At 39.4% G+C, this 17,318-nt stretch overlaps 1 protein-coding gene across 1 annotated transcript in view; it reads left to right on the forward strand.

Moving 5' to 3' along the window:
* The window catches only part of MCPH1 (microcephalin 1), a 123,478-nt gene extending 118,712 nt beyond the window's left edge, over positions 1 to 4,766 (forward strand). Inside the window, exons 13-14 of the mRNA XM_041421011.1 lie at positions 2,107 to 2,344; positions 4,623 to 4,766. Coding sequence (XP_041276945.1) covers positions 2,107 to 2,344; positions 4,623 to 4,678 — 294 coding nt within the window. The 3' untranslated portion in view covers positions 4,679 to 4,766. The remainder of the gene's footprint in view (positions 1 to 2,106; positions 2,345 to 4,622) is intronic.
* The last annotated feature ends 12,552 nt before the right edge of the window (positions 4,767 to 17,318 follow it).

Here is a 17,318-nt window from a genome sequence, read left to right on the forward strand (position 1 = left end):
GTTTGATTGTGCCCTCTGGTCGCCCTGCCAGAGCCTGTGTGGTCAGCTGGCTGCCCCTCAGCAGCTGGCCAGCAGTGTGACTTCCAGGCCAGTGGGCCAGCGAGCAAAGTTAACCTTCCAGGCTCCTCTCTGAGCTCTGAGTGTTAACACTGTGATTTTTTGCCTCTCTGTGGCTTGTGAGTGGATCCAGTGTGCTTGAGCAAATCCCGGCACAGCTGATTGGGAATGTGGTAGTGGTGCTCCAGACGAAGGAAATGCAGAGGTGACAGTCCATGTTGAACCCTTCCTTTGATGCTACCACCAGGATGTGCTGTGTTCTTACCCTGTCCTCCTCTCAAATGCACTGGTAATGAACCCTAACACTAACCCAATATAACTCTGCAATGATACCGTGATCAACAAAATTACTTAGCAGCTATGAGACAGGATTAGGTGTGCTGTGCCATTCCTAAACCTAAGTTTACAAAGGAATAGAAAATACAGGGTATTTCTTGGGTTGTGATTGAGTCTTTTTGGTCTGCTTCATCCGTAGCAGTCACTGTCTTTATACCTTAGTAAATTCAGAAAGCAAAGAATCAACCTAATTTTATTCTCAGGAGAGCAGCCAAGGAATTAACAATCTGAGAAAGCTGAATTATTTATTGATGGAGGAGATCTCAAAATTCAGGTTGACATGGATTGACATGTCCCAGAACAGCAGAGGCCAGTGACACAGAGCCACTGAGCTGAAGCCTCATGCTACCATGGGTTTCAGGCTTTGCAGAATCTTCCTCCAGCTCATTGATCAGAAGTGCTAAGGCAATTCATTTGGACTTTTATCTGTGAACATGCCATGAAACCATTTGGTTTTACAAACCCCTGCAAATCACACAGAGATTCTTACTTTGGCTGCACATCTGCCAAGCACATACATTATCACATTAGATTCTCAAGTGCCTAAAGTTTCACAGCATGTTTGTGTGTTGAGTGGAAGGAATCCACTCAATAGCTAATTTTTTCCACTGTTCCAGTTACACCTTCTCATGCTACAGTTTCATATTCTGTCTCATAAACCAGATATATGCAAAATGACCTTTTCTTCGTGCTCATGTTGTCATCTGTTTAAAAAATTCCAAGCATCACATAATATGAAATGTTTCTTTTTGTTCTCATCTTGCAATTAACTCCAGTCTCATTATAAATTTTCCAAACTTTGACAAGCAATATAAAATCAGAGCTGTAACCTACATTGCTCTGGCAGGTCAATGGCAGCCTCACACTAAGAAATACAATCTTTTATTTAAATTTTGGTATGAAAACTTTATTTTGCATATTGTGGTGTGTACACTTGCTCTATGCACTGCTTTTATGCATATTATAGCTAAAGGAGACGGCTTTAATTGCTGCAACACTGTTCTGCTAGGTATATACTGAGAAGAATATTTGCCTTATATAGATCAAGCAGGTTTTTTTGCTATAATGATCAAATGTTACAAGCTGCAGAGCATTCACAGAGAGCTGCTTTTGGTTTTATGGACACAAAAGGGTTTACAGTAAATGTTTTGCTCTGAGTGCTGGTACTTTTGTGTTACTTCATACATCTGAGCAAAAATAAAGTTTGTTTCTGTGGCGCACAGGAGGGGAAAAGAGATCCTAAGGTAGTTTAAACTCAGAGTTAGATATGTTTCCAAACTCCTCAGTACAAACCAACAAGCATTATGTATTATAAAGGCTATCACATTTTGTACTTGTGCTGCAAGACTATAATAATTTATAATATTCTTTCAGATTTCTGTGTCATGGCAAGTGTTATTAATGTAAGAATGTAAGACTGTGGTGAAAAATAATATTGTCAAGTGCTTTAAGAAGTTTCATAGGTAAAATGTCATATAAAAATGAAATAAAATATTTTCATATAAAATAATCTCAAAATCTGGTTTGGGAATTGTATTGATCAAGTAGAGCAAATTCTTTGTATATTTTACCCAAGAATTTCTGATACACCTTAAAAAGTAAAGTTCTTACTAATATATTTCTTTTCTGAATTATGAAAAACAAGGATTAGTTTTACTTTGAGTAGAAGTGTAACACATTGGTTAATTAATTTTCTTGTTTCTTCAAATACAGATCTGCAGACTTCAGCGTCATCTATCAACAGGAAAATACCAGCAGAATCTCTTTTCAAACCAGCCTGTGATGTTTGTATCTCCTACCAGTGAGCCCCCCTGCAAAAAGCTAATTGAACTTATACAGCTGGCAGGAGGGAAAATATGTAAAGCCTTACGTCAGGCAAAAATCTGTATAGGAAAAAAACCAGGAAAGAAGTACCAGGAAATAATATCTTTATCAGAAAAATGGATATTAGGTAAGACACCAAGTTTCAACTTATATAAAATATTGCAGAATATGTATTTAAAAAGCTATCAAAAGTATTTCACTAAACTGAGGTTATGAAGGGAAGAAAATGGAACCAACTGCTACAGCTGGATTTTCAGGAAAGTTGTCTCTATGGTGAGATCTTTCTCTTACAGCTAAGAGGGCTTTATGATGGTCCTGGTACTCACCATTTTCATTTTTCCTAGAACAAATACCATCCAAATATCTTCAAATGTATATTTTGTATGACGGTTTCACTTAGAGCAAACTAAATTACAGGAAAATGCCTATATGAGAATTGCTTTCTAAAACAGTATGTATTTCAAGTTAGATGTAGTTTTAACTGGAATAAATTGGCATAGTAATACTGAAATATAGTGACTGGCACCCTCTGATAAATTTTCCTGAATGCTGTGTTGTACATATGAAAGACAATTTTTGCAGTCTCCATTTTACTTGCAAAAAGTTTATTTTTAACACCTGCTGTTATGTTTCTGAGTTCTTTATCATTTCTCCAACTAATTTGCCACCCATTCTGACAGATTCTATTTTCAGCAAGAGTATTTTCCAAAAATGGACCTTATTTAGAAAAAAAAAAGCTTTAATTTATGTCATACGCTCAAACTTCTCCAGAAAGTGTCTCACTCATACCCTAGCAATAAATGTACAACAGGAGTTGATGTTATATGAGTGTAGCTAAGCAAGTCCTAATCTCTTGACCTCGAATGCTGTCAATCATAATGACTTAAAACCTGAATGAAAATACCATTAAAGAAAGGAAAAGTGAGCCATAAGGGAAAAATAATCATCTAAATGCACATTTTATCATACTTACTAAAAGTATAAGATATAATTGTGAAGATTGACGAGGGAGACATAAGAAGGTGGCATTGTTTATTGTACCTTTGTCCAGTTTCCAGGAAGACTTAGAGAGCTATTAAGTTGTTTGTCCCAGGGCCAGTTCTCATAAGCCCTAGAAAAACACTTAATACACCCAAGGATAGCTCAGCTACACTTTGGGGGCATAAAATAAGCAGGATGGCTTCTGCGGTGGTGTTAGAAACAAAAAGGTTTAATAAAGGCAAAATAACAAACAGGAAAACTCGAGCCAGGTACAGAGGTCTGCCCCTGGTAGAAACACTTCACACAAAAGCCTCTCTTCTCCTTTGTTCTGTTCTTTTCTACTTGATTGATCAGGCGGGACTTTTTGGCTTCTATCCAATTAGGTGTTCTCTGGTGTTTGGTGAAGTCCCTGAGGCCCTATGAGGTGGCTTTCCACCTAACAGTTGAGAGAAGCTTCTGGGCTTCTTTCCTTTTTTGGGGGACAAAGGTTAGTTTTGCCACTCTGTCATTGGGGGGCGCATTCCTACAGAGAGCAAGTGTGCAAAAAAACAGTGAGCAGGTGATAAAACCAGAGGTTTGTGCAGGACTAAAAATAAGAGTAAATTAAATACAAAAGTTTCCAATAATAGTGCACCAGATGGACAAATGCAATGATCTAAGCGGTGTGTGATTCATGTGTCCCACTCTCCACTGGTCTCATGGAGGTCTGCCTTATCCCAGGTCAAGGATCTCATGAGTGCCCTGCAGCTGGGCAGGCCACCTTCAGCCCATCAGTGGACTGAAGAACTTACATATCCATCTGCTAACAAAAAAGACTAAATTTTTTGTGGCATTTGCAGATTTCTCAGTTCGTTTTTGCAGTCTGATTTCTAACCACTATGTCCTGCTCACAAGGCATGGTCACACTCCAGTTAATGGGATTTAATTAGTTTTGATAAATCATCCAATCTCAGGATAAAGTATTTCTGTATGTTGCTTTAAAGGAATTATACAGTTTTGAAGCTCTGCCCCTTTCTCAGCAACTGTGTGCATAGTAGTATGAACAGTGTCACCTATACATTGCTATCTTAATCAAATAAATCAGATCTGAAGGTGTTTCTAATCTTTCACACTCCACTGCTGCAATCCAGTTGGTTTGTGGCTATCTGCTTTCTGCTGTTAATACCAGCTGCCAATTAATTCACTCAAGGTTGACCAGAACAAAAAGCACATAGCTCAGCATCTTTTTAAAACTTAAGTAAATGGCAAGTGTTTGCACTATTACCATTTGACTGTTCACATTTATTTTCTTTATCTATCTTCTCAGCTCTACCAAACTGCTTTATACCAGAAACTGCACTGAAGTACATTGTTGCTTTATCATCTGTTTCTTTTTCATTTTATTTTAAATAATCCTGTTTTGTTTTGTTTTTAATTTATTTTAGATTCAATCACTCAGTATACAATATGTCCTATGGAAAACTACATTTTTCAGATGTGAGCTAACTCAAGATTTTCCATATGGTTGTAAGGAAACATGCCTAACTTGGATTCAACGAAAAAACAAGCTGTGAAGGAAACTCCAAAGAAAATCCAAGTCACAGACTTATAAATACAGAGGAACAATTTCTATATTTTTAATATTTGTGCATGTGTTCATCTTGTGAAACTTTTAGGTTTTGAAATAAAGTATTTCCCTAATAAAAGTCATCTTCCTTTTGTTGATTTGTTGAAGACCATTGGAACTAAAAGCTGAAGGAGTCACTATTCACTGGGAGGGAGTGGAATTTTCTATTCTTCAAGCAAGGGTGGTCATGTTGCAGTGCAGTTAAAAGATGTGCACTCAGCGTGGTGAGTGTGCCTGAGCTGGGTCTGGTGCAGTCAGCAGGAGCTGTGATCCCAGGCCAGATGCAGGAATCCTGTTGGCTCTTCCAGTCCAAGTGCCTCTGCACACACCTGAAGGGCCCTGTTGCCACATCTTCAAGACCATTGCTGAATACATTTCTTTGGTAAAAGGATAAGGTTGTCCATGGTGCTCAACTTACACCTGCTGGTGTAAACTTGCACTTCTAAACTGAGTTTTCAAAAGTAAGTGAAAATCAGTAATTATGCTCAGATATGTAGTTAAGGTATTGTTTTATTTCAATGCCTTTAACTGAATCTCAAAATGTGTCTACCTTACACCTAAGCCGAAACCACAGTTACTGATAAATGCATTTAGACAGCACATCATTCAAATGGTAAAATCTGTTGAAAAGGGAACATACAATGAAATCCTTTAGATATGCTTGCAAAATGTATGCAAATGTCTTACATTGCTCTTTAATTTGTAGATTTATTTTTAGCAGGCACAAAGTGAGGTTTATATGAAAAGTATGTTGCAGAGCACCTGTTGATCTATAAATGTACAAGCTCCTTTAAAGATTTCCAAGTACCAAATAAGTACCAAAATGGTTTATCACGACAGAGTAATGTTATCAACTAATTTAAAGGCAGCTCATAACTCAAACCTTCCAAACTCAGTGTCCCCCTCAGAGTTCCCTCAGCATAAGAAAATGCAAACTCTGTAAAAGAATTATTATTTTGAGTTAATATTACTGAAAATTTGAAGTATAATGGTTGATTTTTATGTTATTTTTACATTGCCATTCTATTGCATTGCTCTAATTCTTGGGCTTTTGAAGAGATTTGAATATAAAAGTTCTGTAAGCAAGGATTATACAATCTTTTCCTTCAAAACAAGTTCAGCAGTATCTGTGGGTGACAGGCTGTTTCAGGTACAAATTGCATTTGTATAGTTGCTCTGTAAAATGTTAGATATACTTATAATGGAAAAGATCCACATTATTATTCTGGAAAATTTAACTGATTTTATTTTCTGAAATGCTAAGCATCTGTAACTCAAAGGGTTAAGACCTCATTTTCAAGTGTTACATAGCTGGATTTGGTATGTTAACTCTAAAATCTAATTTGCTGAGGTCTTTTCCTTGCTTAGTTTTCTGATATGCAAATTTTTAACAGTGGAAGGGAAAAAGTAGGAGAAGTATGTTTGATATAAAAACTGATATGTGATGATACAAAATTTGGTAATCATGTCTGTCTACAAATTGTACAGTTTATCATCAAAACTATTTACCTGTTCAGTGCAGAGCACTGGTAACATGTTATCACTCTTCAGCCTTGACCTTATGAGCCCCCTTATTAAGAAGGCAGTTGCCAAGTATTATGTAGTAAAATAAAAATACTTATATAGGTTGTGGCATGTGAACATATGGTTGCCAGTAAATAACAAAATTTGTTTGAATTATACTGCTTAACTTTAACTATAACAACCTCTTGGTTTTATTTTTTAGTAGTTTCCTAAGTGTACTACCCATAAAAATCTGTCACTATTAATTTATAGAATATAGCACTCCAAATCAGCTTTCTCATAAATCTTCTTAAGATTAGTCTCAGCTATTTAAATTGTAAATTCTTGGATCATCTTGTTGGTCTTTATTAGTCACACATGTAACAGACTTGACAGTGAAAAGTCTAATATCATTTTTTTCTAAACTAAAAGGTTTCCAACAAAACAATCTGCCAATTTAGATAATCCCACCTTAAATTCTATGGTTGATAGAAAGCCCTATCTACTGGCTCTTCTTGCAGAATTTGTAGTAGACAGGCAGATATAGCCAGCAGGAAATTGAATTCCAAATTCTGGTCTCACATTCTGGTCAATAGGACTGCTGTCCACCCTGACTGATTGCTTTCTAAGAGTACACTCAGCACCCAGAAGCATCAGTGATTCATGAGCAGTTTTGAGTCCTGAGATCTTTCCAAGGTGCAGTGGTCAGTGAACATTCTGCCCCAGCACGGCTCTGCGCTCTCTCCTCTGCAGACAGGTACTGCATCTCCTCATTGGGAAGATCTACTTAACTTTTACTAATTTCCTTTATTGCTTGCTCTTTTTTGTTGTTGCTGTTTTGTTTGGTTTTTGGTTTGGTTTTGGTTTGTTTGGGTTATTTTGTGCAGGAGGAGTTGTCTTAACCTTCCTTTTTCATCCTGCAAGAATACTTTTGCCATTCATTCGTGAAAATGACTTGGCACAGCTGCTGTGTATCCTCAAAGAGCTTCTGCTCCCCTGCTAAAGGCTCTCTAGCTCAATCCCATTACTATGATTAAAGGTCTTTCTAAGGTAGCTTAATTTGATTAGGAATCTGTTTAAACCAAAATATATTGGAAAGTCAAAATAAGTATTATTCCTCTGTGAGATTCACATTAGCTGAGCTAATTTGTAAATGTAGTTTAACTCCCAGCACATTTTAACTCATTTTACTTTCATCAGTGCTATAGGTGGTACCAGTTGGGTGCACAGACTACCAATATCCCTCCAATCTTTCCTCTTCCAGAGATAAGAAGAGCTTTTACCACACTTTGCATAATTTAGTTGGGACTCACATTGGCAAATACACAAATACTGAGGACAAACACAGGCATGGCCTTGAAGAATGTGTGCTTAAGCTGTGTCAGAATGGCAGCAAAATTGGTGTCCTCTTCAAACCATATATCCATAAAAAATAGCTTAGGATCTAAAACACTGTCTTAGTTTCAGTGACTAATGTTAGATTGGCTAAGGATGGGTTTGAAAGAAAGCATGCCAGTGAGGTAGGTGGATCTTACATCTCTTTTTCCCCTTTCTCTGTTTTTGTAATCAGTTTTAGATTGTAACTGCATTTGTGGTAAGTATATCAATACAGTAAAAAAAATCTCCGAATATTCACAGTGATCCCAGTATAGGAACCACCTGGTATTGACTTACTAAACTACAGATTTTTTGAGCTGGTTTTATGTTTCTGGATATCTTCCTGACTCAACTGTAACTTTTTGGAGGTTGTTCCTTTTAAAATAAAAATAACTAATAAAAACTATTGCATCACTTGATCATCTGTTTATAGTTCCACTAAAATAAACTTGTGTTATATTAATTGATCTGTACAGAATGTAATTTAGGCACAACTGCATTATGTGCTGAAGTGTTATCAACACATTCAGTGCTAGGAAGCTGCCAGCACGCACACACACTTTTTTTTTTTTTGGGGAAACCTTAGAGACTGTGAGGCAAAGGTGCTCTAAATTAGTCTTTCTGGCCAGGAACTGTGGCTGTGTGGAGCAGTGTTTCTAACACCTACAAAGCTTAAAGTTGAGGTATACCAGTAACAATATCTAGAAAACTGATTAAACTAATTATTTTTTCTTCCAAAGAAACTCACAACAACAGAAAAAATTAAATATTTGCTCATACTGAAAACTGAAAAGTATTAACAAGCCTCTGTCTGTGCCAGCAGTCATATTTAATGACAGCTCTAATAAAATAAAACCTAAGGGCTGTGGTCCTATTGCAATTAACAGGGTCTTATTTCTGATCTCCTTTTATTGCTTTATTTCAAAATTAGCTCTTTGCATGGTAGGACCAAACAGCAGGCTCTGGAAGAGTATCACCTGTACTACAGCATCATGCAGCAGCTGACAACAGGGCGGTTAAAAACTGCCAGTGGTAAAAAAGTAACCACTGTTATCAGCACAGGTGTCTGCTGAGAGCTTTTGCTGGGACCTCACAAAGCAGGGTTTTCCTTCTGTTGATACAGATGTGAACCAGCCTCTGATGACCCAGGAGTGGCTCAGCCTGCGAGGTGTTAAGTAGCAGCCAGGTGTGATGCAGGACTGCACGTTTCCTTGAACACCCTTCAGAGAGTGATTTGTGGCACAGTGCTGGAGGCACAGCCCTCCCAACCTGCCAACACGTCCTCACCTTCCTCACTCCTGGGAATCTCAGCTCACACTGGCTGAACCTTCCCGCGACCTCTTCCGTGCCACCTTGTGCTGTTTGCCTTGTAGCTTCTGCTGTCTGGAAGGCACCTGAGCTGTCACTAGAGACAAAACTGCCACGGGGTGTTTATTTTCCAAGGGGATTTATCCATGTCCACAATGTCGTTCACATTGCTTTAGAGATTTATTTAAAGGAAAAAAAAAAGGTGTGGCTACATGTGAGTTGATGAAAGGACTGGTACCACCAGTCCAGGCAGCTTTAGGCTTTGCTTGAGGTTTGTTTTTCCCTTCTTCATCACAGATTTTATGGAGCTATACCATAAAATCTTTTAAGAGAGAAAAACAGGTCTTTAGGAGGCAGAGTGCGAAGGGAGGCGGTTTCACAATATTATTGGTGTGACATGTGCGTGTGACAGTCATGGCAGCTGAAGCTGAAAGTTGGAAATTCTTCTGCAAGTGGTTACTTTTTGCAGTACACAGATCTTAAGGTCTTAAGACCCTGCTTTTTCAAAACTTTAAATAATTAATGAAATGTGCTTTAAAAACCTGACGAGGAGATAGCTTCAAGACTGAGAACTGTTAAGGAGATGATCTCATCTCTAAATTACATTTTTAGTTGTTGGATGCTAGTTAGACTTGGATACAAGTTAGACTTGGATACAAGTATGGGGAGAGGTAAAGCAGAAACATTTTCCAGATTTTCTGCTCTGGAGTAAAGCATTCCAGCTCATTCACTCAAACTGAAATTTGTCCAGGGCAAGTTTTGCTAAGTAAGTAGTCCCATGGATCTAGAGATAAGCCTAAATCCAAGATGATTTTTATGCATGCAGTATGGAAATTTTCATGACTTTAAATGTTCTGTGCAACATATTGTAGATAAAACTAAACCAACTTTCAAAATTCTGCATTATACTTTTTAAATATTAAGTTGAGCAAACACAAGATTTTTGATCTTAACCTTTGTGGGGAGGGCAAAGGTTTTAGTTCAAAAATCAACAAATATGGAGCTGCTCTGATTACAGCCTAATGTGTCAATTCATATGAAAATCAAGACACTTGGGAATCCTGCTAAAAGCTTGCAGATACTTGACCTCTGTGAAGAGCCTGGCTGGTCCCTTTGCCACTTTTAATGTACACTTAAAGAAATCTGGTGCTCCTCCTCCCCCCCCACCAATGACTGAATATTTCTGAATAACTTGAAATTCACACCCACTTGAAATGCTGACTTGGGAATATGCTTTTTTGGACACATGCTTCATCATATTTCAGCTGTACACAAAGATAAGCATTTTAGAAGTTGGAGGAAGAGCATTTCCTCCTACAGAAGAGGATTTATATTTTCCCTGACATTGCCCAGGCAACACAGGCTTGAATAAAAAATTGACGCTAAAAGCAGAGTTCTCTAGTCTGGGAATCAACACTGTTATTTTATTCCCAGCTACACCCAGTATCCTACTTGATGAAGAGAAGAATGTCCTTAAGTGCAGGGATGCTGAACATATTTTGATGACCCATATAGAAGCTATTAAAGGACATAGCTGCAAATAAAAGAATTTGAAGTTATAGAACTTGAGATTCACTTTGCCCTGATTTTATCCAGCCTCTTTTCCTTCTGTGCTTTCTTGTCTTCTCTTCTTCCTTAATGTCAGTGATATTTTATATATATTACATTTTAAAAGTGTTGTGTGAGAGACAGAAACCCATAGTCTCAAAGCAATACTCTCTTGCACAGTATCACAGCCCCTCTGTTACAGAAACAGATCTCCTCTTCTGCCTTCCCATTTGGAATCTTTTGCATACCTAGACCAACAGAAGTGAGACACAAACAAATGATGAAGCTACAGCAGTTATAGGAGAGCTGAGCCTGGATCTACCCAGGCTAACAAGTGCCTTGTGCTCAGGTCTTCAGTTCTCTGTATACTTTTATATATAAGCCTTGTATATAACCCTTATATATAACCCTTTATATATAACCCTTTACAAGGGTTACTCTTGCCACTGAATTTGCTATCTATGCAATTTAGAGCATCTGAGTTAAAAGTGTAGGTAGGCACAAAGACAGCAGAAGCACAAAGACTTCTAGTAAGGATTGTCTGAATATCCAACTGAAGTTTTCCAGGAGATTATATCATTAATGAAGAGAGGTTTGTATCTTGGGAAGCTTTGTCTCATGCCTAAATTAGAGAGCTAAATGCCTAAGTAATCCAAAAGGTGACTGCCCATTGAATTCAAGAAAGGCTCTTTACTTTCTGCCAACTAGCAGCATCCTCCTTTGCATTTCCAAGCACACACATATTCAGTTCTGTTCTTCCTAGTGTCTAAACAGATATAGGACATTTGAGAAGGTTCAAAAAGGGGCAGCAAAGTCAAACCTACAAAGTGTCCTCTGTATGAGAAATGATTGCATAAACTGGGGAATCCCCTGCCTTCAAAAGAGATGGCTGAGAGGACAGTGTTACTCTTCACACCACACAGAATCGAGCTGTGGAACTTAGTGGATGTTAAAAGTTTATATGGATTTAAAAACAACTGAGGCAGGAATTGTTGGAGTCTGGATGATCTGGCTGAATGGCACGGTGACTCCCTCAGTCTTGATGGCACCAATTCCAGCTGCTTCTTGGCCTTTTTGCTGCCAGGCAGTAGTACAAGACACTATGCACCTTCCAAAACTAGCTGGAAGTGATGGGTATGGTGATCTACAGTGCAATACTGCAGAGAGACAACACCTGACGATGGCCCACGACATCCAGTCAGGGCAGCAGAGAAGATGTGTGCTGCACCTGTGGCTGCGACAGTTCGAGGAAACTAATGGCACCGAAGGCTGCTATAGCTCCAGCTGTGACTGTCATTGTCACACCCTGAAACAGTGTAGGCTGAATCTTAATCTTACCCATCCTGATTAACCACCACTTTTCCAGCCCCAGAGGTGGAAGTCTGCATCCAAATGATCGCAGCAATCCAACTTTGTGGCCCCACCATTACTGCACCAAATAAGGGGTATCTTCCTCCTTTTTATGTTCTCCCTACACTGCTGAAAGACTATGCTTCCAGTGTCAAACCTATCTCATGGATCAGACTATGAAATGAGTACATAACCATAGGAAATGAGTAGCAAAGTGGTCAGCTCTGGCTACTTTCCTGGTACAGATGCCATTCTTTTGGCATACAGTGAGTGGGAGAGCTTGCTCACTTACAAGGACTCCCAGTACAGTCGCCAACCCTCCCTGTGTCTTGTATTCCACTACTGTTTATATCTAAAATTATATCAGAATTCTTTCCAGTGAATTAAAGAATAGTTTTAGAGTGTGACTTTATCAATAAATAACCAAAGACATACTTGATTTCAACTTGGTAACTTTTTGCTTTGCTATTTTTTGACCGAAATAAGTTCAGTTACTGAGGTAAGAAAATCTTCACTTTTTTCAAAGTAGGAACAAGTGCTCTGTTGTGTTGTAACTAATACAATTTACTCATATCAGTGGTCTTATCTTTTTTTCATTTCTATCTTAGTAGCTGGACTCTGTATAACCAGCAATTCATTAAGAAAATTGCTATTTTACTCCCTAGTAGGACAAAATATTCTTAAGATAGACTTCCAGCTCCCAACACAGAGAAAAAAAATGGTGTACAAATGTCCAATCCCAAGTTATACAAGGAAAGTACAAATACAGGGGTCTCTCAGGAAAACTGGATGTTGCAAATCGAGTGTGGGAAAATGCTGAGAGCTTCAGGTCATGGCTGACATTTAAACTCAACACCTCTGCTTCTGCATTGCTATTACTGGTAGTCAGTGACGTAAAACACTGCTTTGCTGTGGGTTTGATATCAAGATAATCTGTACAATGAGCCACTGAATCCAGCCATATTTACAGACTTAACAAACTCTTTCTGCAGAATATCAATATGGGTACCTAGAAGTAATGTTTGTTTTTAACTTGCAGAGCTGTGTTCTTTTGCTTGACCTGCACAAGGAAAGCATTAGTATCTGCCTCTTCACAAGTGATTTCTGTGCCAATATGATTGCCCATGATTCAGCTAACTGAATACCTGAAAACTGATAGCTACATTTTACAAGTTAGAAAATTCAGAGAGAAGCTTTATTTCCATACTTTATTTCTGGTGCACCACAGAGGGTCAGAGGTTCTTCATCACTGGCCTGTGGTCTCCTTAATAAGGGGAAAGGGCTACATTAGAACTGAATCAGCACAGGCCCTGTCTATCCACTGCTCCTGCAGAACAGTCTGGTGGTTTATGGACAAATTATGCTATTTATTTTACATCCTGTTTTGGTTTGGGTTTTTTAAAATATTTTGCTGTAAAACATTTTTCTGTCTTTTAGGGAAAGAAAATGACCTCAACTCTTGATGAATTTGTGATTTCAAAGAAGGGAGGCACACTGCAATAAGATAAATAAGTTTGCAAATACCCTTTAGAAACATCCAGGATTGTCATAGAAGACTCTTGAGTAATGCACATCTGGCTGCTAACAAGGCTGTAAATGGCTGCACTTCTGCCAATAAGGGATGCCATCTGCTAAGTCTGTCTATTAAAACAGAAGTTGCAACGTTTGAAGTCTAGAGATTTGGTTTGGGTTTTGGGGGGTTTTTTCGGTTTCTTTTGTTTGTTTTTTTTTCCTTTTTGTTTTTGGTTTGTTGGTTTGTTTTTGTTTTTTTTTTTCGGTTTCTTTTGTTTGGTTTTTTTTCCTTTTTGTTTTTGGTTTGGTTTTTTTTTTTTTGTTTTTTTTTCTTTTTTTTTTTTGTTTGGTTTTTTTTCCTTTTTGTTTTTGGTTTGGTTTTTTTTTTTTTGTTTTTTTTTCTTTTTTTTTTTTGTTTGGTTTTTTTTCCTTTTTGTTTTTGGTTTGGTTTTTTTTTTTTTGTTTTTTTTTCTTTTTTTTTTTTGTTTGGTTTTTTTTCCTTTTTGTTTTTGGTTTGGTTTTTTTTTTTTTGTTTTTTTTTTTTTTTTGGTGGGGGGGGTTTGTTTGTTTGGGGTATTTTTTTTTTTTCTGTGGGATGTTGCTGAACCATTGAGAAAACCATGGCACCATGGCAGTGTTAATAAAATTATTTATGGAGTTATCAAAATGCTAGTTGTGACCAATTAGATCCTCAACTCAACTCACTCCTAAATTGGAGTTTGGCTTTGTCAAACCAACTTTACCTCAGGTTTGGTCATGAGCCCTTCCCACCATGAAGGGTAGTAAAGGCATGAGTGCACAAAGTCGAGCTCTAGAGCTTTCTTCTTTCAACAGTGAAGGCTGTGGTGTGACCTGGGGGAGTTATTCTGTGTGCTCATCAGCATGTAATTGCAGTGTCATCTACAAAACCTGTTATACCTGAAGAGGGAGGAGGGGGGAGAAAAGGATACCTTATAATAAATAACCTTCCAAGGTTACTTCTACTCCAAGAAACCCTTTTGTATGATCCATTGTGGGTTACTACAGAAATCTAGCCAAGCTGGGGAAAGCAGGCTAAGATAACAGAAGAACAAACAGGTAGTTTGTACACCCCATGTTTCCATTCACAGAGACTGCAGGCAGAAGGCAGGGCAATCTAGACACCCACACATGCTTGTCCAAAAGGCTGGAAGGACCGACAAAAGCACTAGCAAACAAAAATCCATATTAAGTAAGAAGTTACTGCCTGCCTGATTAGTGGCATCACCACAGATCAGCTCTTTGCTGACCCTAAAATCATGGCAAACATCAAACAATATAAGCTTTAAAGACACAAATTTCAGCATTAGGCAGGGCACAAAGAGAATAACAGCTTAGAGCAAAAATAATAGAACCCTCTTCTTTGAATAAGACATTTAAATCCACTATTCAAAGAAAAGTGAGTTTTTTCTGAAGATACTAAAATACTTCTTTCAATACTTGAAACAATCCATTTATCAGTGATACTAATTGAAAGATACTCTAGTCAGGAAGAGCAAAAAGTGTTAGATGATAGAATAATTTTTTAAATAAAATAATAATAATAATGCTTTATGATGTTTGGTTTTGGGAGTTTTAAAACCAGACAAGTGTTGGTTTTGCACACTTCATCAGAGAAGCACAGCAGTGGGAGGAAATATCATTGGGATTTCATGTCTGACACTATGCAGGTTACAGTAAGAAAAGCTTCCCCTTAAATTAGTTACATTAACAGTGTTGATATGATATTTCTGTTCTAATTAGCTGCATTTCAGCATTTTTCTCATGTTATACAGGATATTTTTGGTCAGTTTGCATCTGCTAGTTGTGTTCAACTGTCAGTAAAGAGATATTTCTATGGAGTTCTTTAATTGCTTATAGCAAATTCAGGCTTGGTCCAGACAATTCTGACAAAAGCAGGAAAAGCTTTAGAGATTATTTATTTTTTAAATTTACCCAGTCACCAAGGTGCTGTGAGGACGGGAAGCCCCAGCAAGCCCAAGGAACCATTCCTGCAGCCTGGCCCATCGCCATCCGCATGGAGGCGATCCCAGCTGCTGGAGCTGCTGAGGCAGCACGGCCAGAACGTACAAAATAATGCCCCTGATGGTACCTGCTGCCTCCCAATGCCTGAGTGAGCTCACTGGAGAAAAGGCTCATGCACAGACTCCAAGGATTTAAAACATAAAGAGACTTGACACAGCGAAGCAGGCAGATCCGGCAGCTCTAACACGCATGGGACTCCCCTAACAGCCAGGATGGGGAAGCCTGTGCCAATGGAAGTCTCTAACTTGCTATCAGCAGCCACAGCTAAAGAGTAAGAGTGCATGTCCCTACCACCCTCTGGCCCTGGGCTCAGTCTGGGGGTGCCACAGGGCCCTTCCTCTCTCCACAACATGAGGTGTGAGTTTCCCTGGATTGGTGTTTCCACCTCGTCTTTGATTCCTCCTAGTTTTCATCAATCTTAGCCAGGCCCATCCCACACTCAGAAGTCTCATTTAATCTAACTGATGGATAAGAAGCATATGCAACTTTTTCAATAAGATTTCTGACTTCACCCTTTTAACCCAGAGAATAACTATAAATAGTTTATAATGTCTGGGATTTCCACAGCCTAAGTGCAGCTATAAATAGTTCTAAACATTTTCCCACTTCATGCTTTTGAAAAGAACATTCTCCACTTCCTTTCTTGGAGAACCCCTGGGAATAATGCTAGATCACAGCTCAGAAAGTATGTATACTAGGAGAGTTTAGCAAGACGGAGCTACGGCAGCTCTTGGGCCATTTTCGCGTCAGGAAAGGGTCAGGCGTCTTTCGGCGGGAGTTCATGTCCGCGATGCCGCCGGGCGGCTCTGGCCGGCCGACTGCGGCCTGTGGTGCCCGCCCGGCCCACCGGGATGCGGGGCTGCTGTTCCCGCTCCTGGCACGGCGGGCTCGGCCGCGCTTACGTGCGGGACGTGCGCGCTCGGCGGGCGCTGTTTTAAACAGCAGAGCGGGGCGCGTCCCTGCGGCTGCATTTGCGCACGGGCTACAGCGGCCCCCGCTCCGAGCCGCCGGTCCGCGGCGAACCGCCGATGGCCCGGGGCCGGCGGGAACGGGCCGGGAACGGGCCGGGAACGGGCCGGGAATGGGCCGGGAATGGCGGGCCCGCAGTGGCGCCCCCTGCCGCCCGCCCGGGGGCGCTGCCAGTGCGGCGCGCAGGACGCGGCGGCAGCGGCGGACGGGAATTCCCGCTTTGGCCCGGAGCGAGCGAGCTCTGAAACGAGTTCGGTACCGGAAAGCCGATGACAAGAAGGGCGGGAAAGACTGACCTAAATTATGTTCCGCCATTCAGTCTTTCACTTCCTCTATCTTGTTTTTTTTTTTTATTTCACCTTAAACTACCACGCTGCTTTCACTTTAAAAGCTCTAAAACGTCCAATATCTGTTTCACCCATGATGTGAAGATATTTGAAGCTGATGATCAGAAAAGATTGGGATTTATCCCTACAGAAGATGACAAATTATTTGCTCCAGGACACTAGATCAGGTACCTCCTAATGAACAGGCATTTGCAAGATGCAGCTATAGGGAATGGCTTCACAGAAATTTAGGAAGAGCAGGGAGTAGAACAGCTCAGCTGACAGACCCAGACCATTTATTCTACGTAGCCCAGAAAAATGTTCATGTGAAAAATATGAAAACAGAAAATTACATCACACCATTGTATCTTTTAAAAGCACAGAGAAGTTTGATGTGATGATTTTATGCATGGTTTCATTTCTACAGAAAACTAGATGAGCAGTAACGAAAGACCAGTTTCAAAACAAACATTTTTAAATTCGGCCCAGGAACTGGCAGGGATGTTGAGTTCCTAATATTAGACGGCAATGACTTTCTGTAAACAAGGAGCATGAGAAGAGAAAGTCCTAACCTCATA

The sequence above is a fragment of the Onychostruthus taczanowskii genome, unplaced genomic scaffold, assembly GCF_017590055.1.
Source record: "Onychostruthus taczanowskii isolate IOZ18803 unplaced genomic scaffold, ASM1759005v1 scaffold11, whole genome shotgun sequence".
In the NCBI taxonomy this organism is placed as follows: domain Eukaryota; kingdom Metazoa; phylum Chordata; class Aves; order Passeriformes; family Passeridae; genus Onychostruthus; species Onychostruthus taczanowskii.